We start from the raw sequence: 13,649 nt of genomic DNA, 5'->3' as shown, positions 1-13,649 counted from the left end.
CGGGATGACCCCCCTTACCAACCCCCAGGTGCCCTCTCCTATAAATATGGAGACCATGGGAGTTGCAAAGGGTTGGATGCTATTGTGTAACAAAATACCCTGTAAAAGAATCCCAGAAATATACCAATAATATTGACTGGTGGAGTAGAAGGATTTTAACCTTTGAACCACCTAAAAACGTATTGGTATCATCAGTTCATTTTAAGATCATTCATCTGTTTCGGTTCATTACTCAGCACTAATCTATTTCTCTTATTTTCTTAATTACCTGTTGGCGAAGAACCGCGTCAACAAATTTAAAACATATTTATCAATTAAAAAATATTTTACGTGCTAGTTTAAATAAAATCTCTATTCTGGTACAACAAGGAGTTACCAAAATAAATAAATAAAAGTTACAATTTTAATAATTAATTTACAATATATATGGTATTAGTTAAACAAGAAGACACTAAACTAGTTCCATGATAAATAATAACTAAAATAGTATATGCCCTTCCTTGAAAGAAAAAAATGGTATATTCCCTTAAATATATATTAATAATTAATAAATGATCCAAATTTATTTCGTATAAATATATAAACCTAATTTTGAGTGTATCAAAGCATGGGGATGTACCTCAGAAGCAGCAAAAGTCAAGAGTCAAAGGTTGGCCTGGCCGCCAATAATGAGCGTAATCAACCAGGTGTGGAAATGAAATGAAATGAAAACGTTTTCAATATTTTGTATTTCTTTATTCAACAAGAAAAAGACAAAGGCGCCGCCACACTAACACTTGTATCTATGATTTGATTTACGTACATTTTTTTATTCTTCTTACTACAAATTAAGCTGCATTAAATATACCAGTACCAATACCAATACGTACATAAATCCATCAAATCCAATTTCTTTCCTCTTTTTTTTCTTCTTTTGGAAACGATCAAATCTTCCTTTGGAAATTTCCATTACTATAATAATCGAAATTATTATCTTTTTGTGAATGAATGTACTCTGTGATTTTCTCTTGAAGTGGGTGGCAATTTTGTTGGAAGAATTCCCTTTTTTGAACGAAGAAACCAAAGAAGAGGTTAAATTAACAATATAAAATTCTACCATGTCTGTCTGTCTGGACTAGTCAGCTATATTTTCAAAATCAAACAACGTAGTCGTCTTTTGTAGCAATTAATATATATGTAGTAGGTTTTGGGCACTAGGATATATCAAGATGATATCATTACACACTATAGTAATACTTCCAAACTCGATCTTATTACGTTGTAGGCTAGTTCTATATATATATAATATGAACAGGACTTATACAAATAGGTTTGTATGTCATTCAAACTTCTTTTGTCAATTTTTTGGGTCTTCTAATTCTTGTCCTATGTGTTATTGATTATACCAAAACCATAATATTGTTAAATGGAGAATGTGACCTTGGTAGAGAGTAACTAGAAGTATTCGGGTCTAAAAATTGAGTAGAACCTTCTCAACTTGGTCCACCACTGCTGTAGCCTGTAGTAACATAATGTCAAAAATAATGTCAAAAAGAAGCCTTACTGCTGTAGTAACAGAAAAATAATCACTAAGTTTTGAGTCCAATTTGAACAACTTTGGAGTTGAGACCCAAGACTTAAGTGGCCGAGAACGACTATATATATTCGTGTTCGCATACCAATGCCACTACAGCCCAAAACCGTTGAGAATCTTTCAAAGCCTTCTAGTTTCTTACTCACGTAGGAGGCTTAACGAATTCAAGCCATCCACTATGATGGACCCACGATAAAATCCATCTGGTTGTACAGTTGAATTAGATAATTTTTTATCATCTGAGATTTTGTTATGAAATTAAAAAAAAAAAAGTATTGACAAAATTAACAGTATGAAAAGTAACTTTTATTGAAAATGCTAATTTAGATAATTTTATCTTATCCAATTCTCATTGCATCCAACTTATATAATTATTTTTCTTTTTGCAATTTATTATAACAAATAATCGAACTTATTATTTCTTATGTATTTTTTTAATTATATATTTTTCAATACAATACAATACAATATTATCTAATCCAAATATAAACTTATATTATGTACGGACGGATAACATCTGTGAGGAGTGCAACTTCTTTTTCCTTTTGACACCATTTTCAAAATATTTAATACCACACGGCACAGTTATTATATACAAAAAAATAAAATTAAATGGGCATGCAATAGACTAGTAGTGTCCCCCCATTGCACGAAAATGGTATATTAACAAGTAAGGTACAAATTACATGAAGTGTACAGTTTTAAAGATGTTATTTAATTTTTAGCTAAATTTTAAAAAAATTAATTTTATACTCAATATTTATTTAAATGTACTAATTATACTCTTTAGTGATACCTAAGTTATATGTGTATAAGCAATGGTACTATACAAAATATGTAAAATTGAACTAAATTTATTTAATAGCTAACTAATTCTAAAACTAGGTATAGGTAATCCGAGAACATACATAATGGGCCTTTAAATGAATACAAAAGAACTCATGTTCAAAAAAGGAAAAAAAGAAGAGATTACAACAGAAGAAAAGTTTAGTACTATTCTTTCTTTTCTTTTTCTTTTTTATTTATAATGGAAGCTTTCAATTCTATACTCGTCAAAAAAGGGAAAGAAAAGTAAATAAACAAGAAAATGTTGATCATAACATAAATAAGTAATGGTAGTAATATAGTCCTCCTCGCTCTAGATCTCCTGTATTAGCTAACTAGACATAGCAAAAGCTTGCCAGCCCATTCCATTCCATTCCAAATTTCCAAAGTTTATGCCAAGCCAACCCACATTAAACCATTTTTATTCTCTCCTTTTTCTTTTTTAAACCATAAAAAAAAGTAAAGCGAAACCTCTTCATTGTCATATTTCTTATAATGTCGGCAACGTCCTAACATGCCATCATTACTAATGCTTACACTTTTTCATTGTTTTCTTCCTTTTTCTCTGTTACTAATTTTCAATAATATCGAATCCAATACGAAAAATAAGCTTAGAAAACAGACATATATGTATTTATATATATATATATTATAAAGATTGATCAGTTGATGAACTTGGTCACTCACTCAATGGCGCCATCGAATTCCCCTGAATCCTTAGCAGCCGAAAACCACATCAACTTCCGAGCACCGCCGCCGTCGCCAATCCACTCAGGCCGTCGATCATCCTTTACCAACGATACCGTTCTCACTAACTTCCTCGAGCACTCGCTCCGCGTCCCGGACCTCATCTTGCCGGACAAGATTTTCCCCAAGCAGAGGTGCGTCAAAGCTCCTCCGGTGATCGATTTCGAATCCCTAGTTCTGGATGAATGCGACGCCGTTTCGAGGATCGTCGAATTCGTAGCCGATTACGGCTACTTCCAGGTGGCGAATCACGGAATTTCGAGCGAGTTCGTTAGGTCGGCGCAAGCAGCAGCCGCCGGGATTTTTGAGGTTCCGCCGGAGAAGAGAACGTCGATAACGAGGTCGCCGGAGATGCCTTACGGGTTTGAGGAAGTTCATGGGGAAGAGAGTGAGAGTGAGAGTGAAAGTGGTTTCAGTGAAGAGTTTGTTTGGAGTCCAGATGAAGGTTTGAAGTCGCTTATGGAGGGAATTCGGCCAAGTGGATATTCCAAATTTTGGTAAATAAATATTTTATTTATTTATTAATATATCTTTTAATTATTAGCTACTATAAAAAAATGTTACGCTATTTCTAATCTATTTTGTTCATGTGTGGAAGGTTTATGTATTGTCATAAAATGTTAACACTCAACTATTTATTTTTGTATATACCATATGGTTGCATAACAAATATAAATGATTTAAGTTGGTATCAAAATATATTTAGTTATTATGGATTATCTATAATTAACAAAAATAGACATGCACATTAGAACCATAAACGAATAATTTTATTTGAATGTAATATAAAAATTAATAGGAAAAGAAGATAACAAATTTAAAAGAAACAAAAAATATATATATAAATGATGTTATTATTTTGTGTGTCACAGCAAAAGAATGGAAATCTTATCATCCAAAATTTCAAAAGTTGCGGAGAAAGTATTTTCAATAATAACTAGGAAGAATCCTCGAAGAAAATTGATGTTTGGGATTGGAAATGATATTGTATGGCAAGGGCACGAAATTACAGGAACACTTTGTTGCCTTTACAAAAATAGTCAAAGCTATGGTAATGATGAGAGTAGCGCTGAGTGTGTGAGACATGAAGTTATTAGGATGCTTCTAAGGAGAAATGATCATTCTCATGCTCTTACTTTGCATTTTTGTGGTGGCACTTCGGAGTTTCATGTCTACTCCAAGAAAGGATGGCTTTCTTTCATTCCTCACAAGGATGCTTTAGTCATCACAATTGGAGATCAATTACAGGTAAATCTCTTATTTTTCATAAGCCTACATTATACTTTTTTGTTTTTTGTTTTTAAACATTAGTTCGATTTCATTATTTAGTTTCGTAAACAAGTGATTAAGTCATTCTTGTTTAACAATATAACTATAGTATAGAAAGTGGATAATATTTGATGAAGAAAAAATTGAATATAACAACACAGTTTTTAAGCAAAATGATTTTATTTTTTTTCTGAATTGTTAGTTTGTTAAATTATTTGTGATTTTAGTTGAGAAATCATTAACAAAAATCGAGTTTAGGGTTCTATTTTAACCATTTTACAAAATATAGATCCAAAAAATAATTTGTCAAAACATATTGTCCAAACAAGTAATAAGACAAAACACAAGTCCAAACATATATAAACTCTATTTTGGAATTACTGTTGGTTTAAGTGCACAGCACATATATTACAAACTACACGTGCTAAAGTCTTCTTTATGGCCAAGTTCATAGATAAAAGATAGTAGTTATGGCCAACACTTAATGAGGACAGTTTAAAAGCGCTCTTTACAATTCTGAAACCACATATGCAATTATAGTAATAATTGATCCTCAAATTTGTCATGATTCTATTACCCTTTTTCATAATTGATGCCACTTATGTAGAAAGCTGGTCTAATCATGTCACTCAAGTTGTTTTTGGAAAGATTTCCTGTAGAAGATGATGACACTTTGTACTAATATAATTATGTTATGTAACATGCTAATAGGAGCTCATTTACCCTGTCTTGCTTGCTTTTTTTTTTTTCCGCTATTGCAGACATGGAGTGGTGGACAGTATAAGCATGTAGTAGGAAGGCCAATCTTTAAAGAAGAGAAAGAAGATTACATCTCAATGGCTTTCCTTTACTCTCCTCCCACTATTACTTCAGACTTGAGATCCACCACGGCCGAGGAGAAGACTATATCTCTTAACCAACAACTCGTAATGGCTATTGCTCTAACTATTGTTTATCAATTCTTAGCTTACATCTACAAATTTATTTCATGAACTTCATTTCATGCTCTTAATCACCTTTACAAAAGGAACACCGTTGGATCTGTCCAAATCAAATAATTTTGATTTTGACTTATGCACATATTCACATATTTGAGGTTGTTCATGGACTGGTACTTTTTTTATTATTATTGTTAAAGAAGAAATAGAGGAATTATTCATGTGGAATAGATTTTCAGTTTTTGTTTGCATTACGATCAAATTTGGCTTCATTCTTGATAAAATTTTCTCGAACGAAACAAACAAATTAAGAAAGAAAAGGATATTCAATTGAAAGAAAGGAAACTCCAAATGTGTTGACATTGCAGCTTTTCAGATGGAAATATTTGCATATTGTCCAATTACCCATAACAAATTTAATTAAATTTTTTGTAGAGTACACTATAGCATGGACTATGCGTCTCAAGCATCTATATTATTACTATCTTACATATATTTTTTTTTAGGGAAAACGTCTCTATCATTCGTAGGCCGATTCAAGAAAAATTATTATTTTAGTCTAGCTCTCATCCTCATGATTAAATTTCTTTATTTCTTTTACCTCAGAAAATTTAATTCATAGGAAGTCAATATAGCCTATGCAGGGGCTATACAACATAATGTTAGTCGTAAAAGGATCTGATGAACTAAGATTAATAATTGGCATAATGAACAACACAATTTCCACACAACTTGACGGAGAAACAAATGGGTCCGTTTTACTGAACGCTCCTATACCTTAATTACAATTAATTAAAGCTTGAGTCATCAAAATTGCTCTGTGGAGGGTATGGTGTGTTGTTGAGATCCCCAACCCAACCCCGACTGAATAAGCTAGACAAGAAAAGACACGAGAAACACAACAGCTACGGTGTTATGGGGCACACTAAATAATTAAATATACTATTGACAGCCTAAGAAACTGTTCGCCCATAGCACACAGAAGCAATATAAAGATTCTTTGCCCACTTTTCCTGCAAGACGCACAAGAAGCCTTTAGTCCAACAAATCAAGAAATCACAAAACTATACTACTATGCAAGGATACCCAATTCACCTTGACGTGTGCACTAGGAAAGGCAGAGGTGCGCAGCGTCTCCTGTGTTTCATCTTGAGGCTTCCTCCTTGGTATGCTAAGAACCAATGCAGATTGATCCCATGTTGCTGCTGTTGACGTGATACGATATCCATAGTCCCAGCGACGATGAATACCTTCGCTTGGGTAAAGAAAATCTAGTTCCACCACCTGAATTTAAACAATTTCAAGGACAAAATATGTCGGCAGATATCCTTATCCATGGGACACTGGTCAGGGGGTACTTTCAAAAATCAAATAGATTACCTGGTCAGAAAATCCTGCACCGCGTGACATAACAACACCCCATCTACTCCCAGCAGTGGCCATCGAGGTCACATAGAATCCCTCCCTCCATTTTTTGTTAATCCATTTGAAAGGAAAAGTGTCACTGACCTTGTAAGACTGCTGCAAATACGGAGTACCTGAATTTAAGCATACATTTAGGTAAAACCTCCATTGATTGGTTATGTACTATACCCTGAAAACCTAAAATTAGAATTCTGATTCAAACCTTTGGACATAACTACAAGTGAACTCCCGTTAGCAGCTCCAGCTATTGCAGTAATATAGAAGTTCTTTTCCCACTGCTCCATTATCCATTCCTGCATACAATAATTAAACATTTGAGTTTGCCAATCGATATAAATGCCAGTTAAATATACGTGCCCACATGAAGTTGATCATAGGCAAAAGTTCTAAACTGTAGTAGACTAATACTATAAGTAGAAACATATTGAGCACGTTAAAACTAAAGCATCATCCTAAACCTTGTGAAGAAAACAGGGTGCTAGCTCATAAACTTGTGCAGTGAAACCAGTGCCTGCATCCATTATTAGAGCCCATAGATTTTGAGAAGAGGCCACGCAACTGATATACAAGCCATCATCATTTCCTTTCTCAATATGTTGAGAAAGTCTTGCATCTGCAACGTTATAATGGTACCTAAAATAGCAAGAAAACAAAACCTTACATCATCACCTTATTGATTAGATTCCAAATATTTATTCTTTCTGCTCTTTTAAGGAATATAAACTAAGTCGAAAAGTACAAAAAAATGTAAACATAACAGACAATGCAAATGACAAAACAGAATCAAAACAAAGAGGAAAAAAAATGGGAACTTGTGCAATAAATACACTCTAAGCCAAAACATAAATAAAATGTGACCGAAGGACAAAATAAACCTCTGTTTCATTGGCCGACGAGCATTATAGACACTAATCCATTGTGTTGCTGGCATACCCATTCTAATCTTCTTCTTCGGTTGTTCATCTTCTTCTTCCTCATCAATAATTAGCCGTGACCTTTTCTGACCAACTAGATTAATAAGCTTCACAAGATGCAGAGTCCTTGTTAGATGACTAAACATTAACAGGATTAATAGACCTTTGCCAGGTCAATGGCAACTCAATTACAGGAATAAAACAGACTATATACCTTCTGTGCACCCTCCGTGTTAATTGGGCGAATATCAGGATTGGGACCAATAATACCATCAAAGAGGGATATGTATCTCGCATAATTGGGTTCTTCATCAAACTTTAAATTAACCACATATTCAACAAACTGTCTAAAAGGCTGTGGGCAGAAGCAACACAAATTCTCTGGAGATGTTGCCATCTTTTTCTTGCAAACAAGGAACCCTTTATTCTCTCCCTGGAAAATATCAAGATGTTAAAAATATATAATTATCAGACCCGAACATCTTCTAAAGTTTCAACAAATAACCAACCTGGTATCCTTGCCAAGGCAGTCTGCCTCGGATAAGAAAAACAAGCGTGTAAGCAAGAGATTCAAGATCATCTCTCCTGCTACATGTTCTCCCTAAATGAGCATGCACACTAGCATAACGAACTGTTCCTCTGTTCAACCAGAACAGTTATAAAAGTGAAATAAAGAAAAATGAGGTTAAATGAGAGCAGCACAGTAACAAGAATGGCCAACCAAAACCACAGTCAGTGTTGTACCTGAATATGTCTGGCCTTTGGTCATAGTCGACATGGCGACCAGTTGTACTATCTCGCCATCTAGTTGCTGATAACCCCAAACAAATTAAAAGAAGATTATATGACAATAACCATATAGTGGAAGCTGAATATTAATAAAGAAAAGTCATTTAAAAATGGTACCCAATCCGAGATCAACTAAGAATAGTTTTTTCTCATCAGGAGTTCCTGGTGGACCAAGAAGGAAATTCTCTGGTTTGACATCCCCGTGTACATACCTGCAAAATGTATCACCTAATTTTTAAAAACATGGTATAGAGCTTTGGAGGAATCAAAATTGCTTCTAAATGGACACAAATCATAAACTGACAAGCTAAGAACCTCAAAGACCACATTAACCGTCATCAAAATAGCAGCTTAAATGTTTGAAATTTTACAATTAGTCATTGCTACAACTTCAAATAAAACACACTTATAAATCGCTAAATTAGTTGCAAGTATGGTCTAAAAACATCTCCAAGTAAAATCCATTATCCCAAAACTCTATACCAAAATGTAAAAAACAAATTCCAAGAAAAAACCCTCTACGTTTTAATGCTCAATAAATTTGTAAGAGGGAAAGGAGTTACAAGAATAGAAAAGCTAAGAATGTCTTGCAGGAGAAGAATCTTACCCTCGAGAATGCATCTTTTCCAATATTGATATTGCTTCAATTGCAATGCATGCAACCATTTCAATGGACATTCTAAATGTAACGCGAGGATAAATGTTAATATTAAAATTAAAATAATAAAAGTGAAAAAAGTAAGAACAAGCAAGCAAAGCACATATTTGTCACTACACATTTATATTTTCAAATAAACTTACGTGTGAGAGTTATTGTTCCATACATCCCACAAGCTTGGCCCCAGTATATCCATAACCTGTGAGCATAATTCAAAGACATCACATATTAAACAAGCAAGAGAAGGACACCGTAGCCATGAGCCATAAAATAGTAGGCAAAGGGCACACATACCATGATATAGTAGTCACCATGCCGGCCCTTGTAGTGTACTCTAGGTACACCATGACTGCCACCAAGAGTGCTGTACAACCAACAAAAATACTCATTAGTATACATAATTATACTGGAGAGCAACTGACGAGGGAGAAAAGCTTAAACTAACTCACTTGTACACTTGCCACTCATAAGGTGGCCCGTAGTTGCACCCCTTACTAGTTCTGTGCTCAAATTTTAAGGCCACCTATGACAAATATAGTAATATACCATACAAGGTACGCATAAGTGAGTTAAAACGGTAAAACAACAAGAGAGTATACAAACTCAATAAGCAGAATAACTCAAATAAAGGCTATAAACCTCTGCAGCTCCAGGGCCAGTACTTTTTTCACTAGCATTTATAGGAGAAAGACGCCGACCAACATAAACTTGTCCAAAACCACCCTTGCCTAATTTTCTTTCTACTTTATACAAAGGGGAACCACCAACTTGAACCTGCCGAAAAAAAAAACAAAAGTATTGCTGAATGAGACCCATATATCTAAACTACCAATTTATAATATTCAAACTGTTCCAAGCAATCAAAACATTCTCGATTGACTCCGTAACTCATAATTTGGCAGGAAATTTGGCCATGAACCAGTGATATTAGAGATTGCAACAATGATACCGTATTATAACTAATGAGTATATGATCCATTGATAAAATAAAGGGCGACACGTGAACCATAAAAAGAGTTGGAGTACTTAAAACCAGTGTCAGTAATAAAATAAAATTATGCGTTTATTCAAATAAAATTTCTTGATTTCTTGCCAAAGACTCCAAATGATCTGAAAATCAATGATATCTCTCCGTCAGTCAAACCGAAACATTATTCTTCCAATTTCAGAAGGTGTATTATTAGTAACTGCCTAGTCACCAAACAATTCAAAATAATAGTGTTTCCAGCTCAAATTCTTTACCAAAACCAAAGTAACTGGGTATTTAGATAAATGTTCAATTATAAAACTGGGTATTAAGATAAATGTTCAATTTTATAATCTACGTCTATAGAACATTTTGAACCAACAAGAACAAGAATCTTTAAAAAAAAAAAATTTAATCAGAAGAAGAAGCCAAACCTTCTCAGGAAGAGGTGCAGTGCTACCCTCGTCGTCACCAACTTGAACCTTGTCGTTACTCCGAGCCCCACTATCTTCATCCATCTTCTTCTCCCCTACCTCCTCCTTCTCCGCTCCACCAGCTTCAACCCCAAACCTTTCCTTTTCTAATCTCCTATATTCCTCCTCCTCTTTATCCTCAGTCGGTGCAGCACCTACGTTCTCATCACCCAACCGCTCCTCTTGCAATTTATCTTGTTGCTTGTTATTATCGTTCTTCGGCACCACAGCCGCTGCCGCCGCTCTCCGTCGCCGCCTTGTTCTAGTGGCAATCGCCTCCCCAGCCTCAATCGGACTCGGCTGTTGCTGTTGCTGTTGCTGTTGCTGCTTCGCTGCTGCCCGGCCCCTGCGCGCTCCACTACGCAGTACCGGCATCGTTCATCCTTCGATTCTCATCCTCCTCCGGAAGAAGAAAACCGCCCAACCAAGTTAAAAAAAAAAATCAGAAGAACACGCCTCAAATATCTAGTCCAAAATCTCCAAATCTCTCACAAAGCCGCCAAACCCTCACCTCCGATTTCGACAAAGAATGTACCAGGACAACGATGTCGATCTCAGCACGGAAATGAATGCTCTAAAACCTCGAAACTTCCCTTCCAATGGCGAATTTGAACGATTACAGAACCGATTGGATTGAGATCGTGGCAACAATCTAGGGTTTCGTGATGGATCAGAAAAAATGGAGTCGGGGAAGAACAAAAGGCTTCTTCTACGTACTTGCAGAGACCAAAAAAAAAAAAATTATAATTTTATTAAAAAAACATGTAAAGTCTTTATAGAGAGTAAATCTGGGACGCTCCCGGGAAGTAAATCAACGGTTGAGATTGAGTTCAGAGACTTTTTTCCATTTTCTTACACTAAAAAAATAAAAATAAAAAAAGGTCTCAGGATTGAGTATTTCGGAATACAGATGTCCAAATGCTGATACTCCCCCTGTACTGTGCAAGCGAGATAGTAATATCCTGTGTGCTGGTGTACAGTTGGATCAACAAGACTAGTCGAATTTCGGCCGTTGGATCAAACTATATTCTTAATTTAATTTTTTAATTAACTAAAATATCAATTCAATTATTAATGAAATATTTAATTTAATTAATTAATTTTTAAAATTTTAAAACTTTATAGAATTTCAAAAGTAATGATATTTTTTGTTATATTATTTATTTATAAAATAATATAATGTTGATTAAATGAGTGTCACAAAATATTTTGACAATTTGTAATAAATCTAGATAATATCACCATAATTAATAATATGTAAACGGAGTTAGATATTTTTTTATTTGATTTTCATGTGCTATAATGATTTTATAATTAGATGTTAAAAAATTACATGGAAGAAGAGTTGTGATGTTTTGGCAGCTTGTAGCCAAAACTGTTACTTGTTTAAAATTTATTAACGTCACAATTTCGATTTTGAAGCATCTTTTTTATGCTTTGAATGGTGTGATTTGAAAATCAAATGGTGATCAAAACTCTCAAAATATAGACCATTTGGTCAGTTGTGACTTGTGAATATGATTTTTTTTTTCATTAATTTTAGCACTTGACTTGAAAATAAAAGGTTAATTATTCCATAAAGTTATTTCCTAAACTTCATAATCTCTTAGCAATAGTAGTGATAAGAGAATCCGTAAGCTTTTAGACAAATTTTTCAAATCTTGTTAAAATCTATTACAGCTTTCATTTAAAGTTGAATTAGTGTGAGAGTTTTCTTCTTTATTCTTGTTGTTTTGATTTGTAATATTTGCTTTGAATCTATATTCATCTTCTTTTACTCTTTTATATTGTCTATATTTGTTTTACATTTTATGAATACTTTTGTAATTTTATTTTATTAATCATTTTATTCAATTATATTTTTTTTATCTAAACCTGTAATATTAATTTTTATTATTTCCAATATAATATTTTCTAACATTTTTTTATGACAATATTTTTTTCCGTAAGAGTCTTACTTAAGTTTAGCAATGAATCAAATCTTTTATATCTCTTCGATATAATAAGTATGTAGATAACAGAAATTTTTTGTTTTAACAGTTTTTTATTTTTTTTAATGTTAACTTTAATAGAATATTATTAAATTTAAGAGAATATTCTTATATTTAAGAGTAGTTTGTAAACACTTAAACTTAAATCAAAATAAAATAAATAATTAAAAAAAATTAAATTATGATATTTTTTAGATATTTTTCAATGATAATTATTTAAAAATAATAAATAATTAAACAAATTAAAATTGGATATTTTTTAGATATTTTGGAATGATAATTATTTAAAAATAATAAACAGTTAAACAAATTTAAATATGATATTTTTTAGCAGAAATTCTTAGTTTTAACAGTTTTTTATTTTTTTGATGTTAACTTTAACAGAATATTTTTATATTTAAGAGAATATTCTTATATTTAATGGTAGTTTGTAAACAATTAAACTTAAATAAAATAAATAATTAACTAATTAAAATATGATATTTTTGAGATATTTTATAATGATAATTATTTAAAATAATAAATAATTAAACAAATTAAAATTGGATATTTTTTAAGATATTTTGCAATGATAATTATTTAAAAATAATAAATAATTAAACAAATTTAAATATGATATTTTGAGATATTTTACAATGATAATTATTTAAAAATAATAAAATTATACGTTTTATAATTTAAATAAAATTTAATTAAACTTAAACTTACTTGTTAGAATAATATCATATTAAACCTATAATATAATCTACTGTCAATTAGTAAAAAAAAAAAAATTAAAAAAAAGCAAGAAGCTTAGATTTAAAATGCACGTATAATATTTAATATTGCATTAAACATATAATATATAAACTATAACAAACATAAACTTAAACAAAAATAAATAAATTATTTAATTAAAATAAGATATTTATTTAAAATTTATATGACAATAATATAAAAATAATTAATAAATTCTACATTTCTTATATCTAGTGTGTATATATATATATATATTAAGTGACTGCGTAAAAAAATTATTATTTAACAATTTTAGTTGATTTTCCGCTTTAGTTTATGATAAAAGTAACGATTATTTTTCAA

General features: G+C 32.1%; 2 protein-coding genes across 2 annotated transcripts; one reads left to right on the top strand and one right to left on the bottom strand.

Annotated features, from left to right (window-relative positions):
- Positions 1-2,704: 2,704 nt before the first annotated feature.
- Positions 2,705-5,582, top strand: LOC133794357 (flavonol synthase/flavanone 3-hydroxylase). Its single transcript, XM_062231578.1, has 3 exons — positions 2,705-3,642; positions 4,018-4,393; positions 5,176-5,582. The coding sequence occupies exons 1-3, from the start codon at positions 3,068-3,070 to the stop codon at positions 5,404-5,406; spliced, it is 1,182 nt and encodes a 393-aa protein (XP_062087562.1). The 5' UTR covers positions 2,705-3,067; the 3' UTR covers positions 5,407-5,582.
- Positions 5,583-6,014: 432 nt separating this feature from the next.
- Positions 6,015-11,332, bottom strand: LOC133794356 (casein kinase 1-like protein HD16). The gene is made up of 16 exons (XM_062231576.1): positions 10,540-11,332; positions 9,778-9,912; positions 9,588-9,661; positions 9,433-9,502; positions 9,282-9,337; positions 9,088-9,159; positions 8,598-8,692; positions 8,436-8,502; positions 8,201-8,330; positions 7,906-8,124; positions 7,653-7,798; positions 7,236-7,410; positions 6,980-7,070; positions 6,733-6,890; positions 6,448-6,636; positions 6,015-6,365 (listed from the first exon to the last, which is right to left on the bottom strand). The coding sequence occupies exons 1-16, from the start codon at positions 10,951-10,953 to the stop codon at positions 6,306-6,308; spliced, it is 2,151 nt and encodes a 716-aa protein (XP_062087560.1). The 5' UTR covers positions 10,954-11,332; the 3' UTR covers positions 6,015-6,305.
- Positions 11,333-13,649: the final 2,317 nt, after the last annotated feature.

Source organism: Humulus lupulus, chromosome 8 (genome assembly GCF_963169125.1).
Source record: "Humulus lupulus chromosome 8, drHumLupu1.1, whole genome shotgun sequence".
Taxonomy (NCBI): Eukaryota; Viridiplantae; Streptophyta; class Magnoliopsida; order Rosales; family Cannabaceae; genus Humulus; species Humulus lupulus.
Note: the sequence above shows the minus strand (reverse complement) of the source record. Positions and strands in the feature narration are given on the sequence as shown.

What these genes read in the sequence shown, in the direction of transcription:
- LOC133794357 (XM_062231578.1), top strand. Translation starts at nt 3,068, where the DNA reads ATGAACTTGGTCACTCACTCAATGGCGCCATCGAATTCCCCTGAATCC. An exon ending in AGTGGATATTCCAAATTTTG is followed by an intron (nt 3,643 to 4,017) that starts GTAAATAAATAT and finishes TGTGTGTCACAG; the next exon opens with CAAAAGAATGGAAATCTTAT. An exon ending in CAATTGGAGATCAATTACAG is followed by an intron (nt 4,394 to 5,175) that starts GTAAATCTCTTA and finishes CCGCTATTGCAG; the next exon opens with ACATGGAGTGGTGGACAGTA.
- LOC133794356 (XM_062231576.1), bottom strand. Translation starts at nt 10,953, where the DNA reads ATGCCGGTACTGCGTAGTGGAGCGCGCAGGGGCCGGGCAGCAGCGAAG. An exon ending in CTGCACCTCTTCCTGAGAAG is followed by an intron (nt 9,913 to 10,539) that starts GTTTGGCTTCTT and finishes TTTTTTCGGCAG; the next exon opens with GTTCAAGTTGGTGGTTCCCC. An exon ending in CTTAGTTGATCTCGGATTGG is followed by an intron (nt 8,503 to 8,597) that starts GTACCATTTTTA and finishes TGGGGTTATCAG; the next exon opens with CAACTAGATGGCGAGATAGT.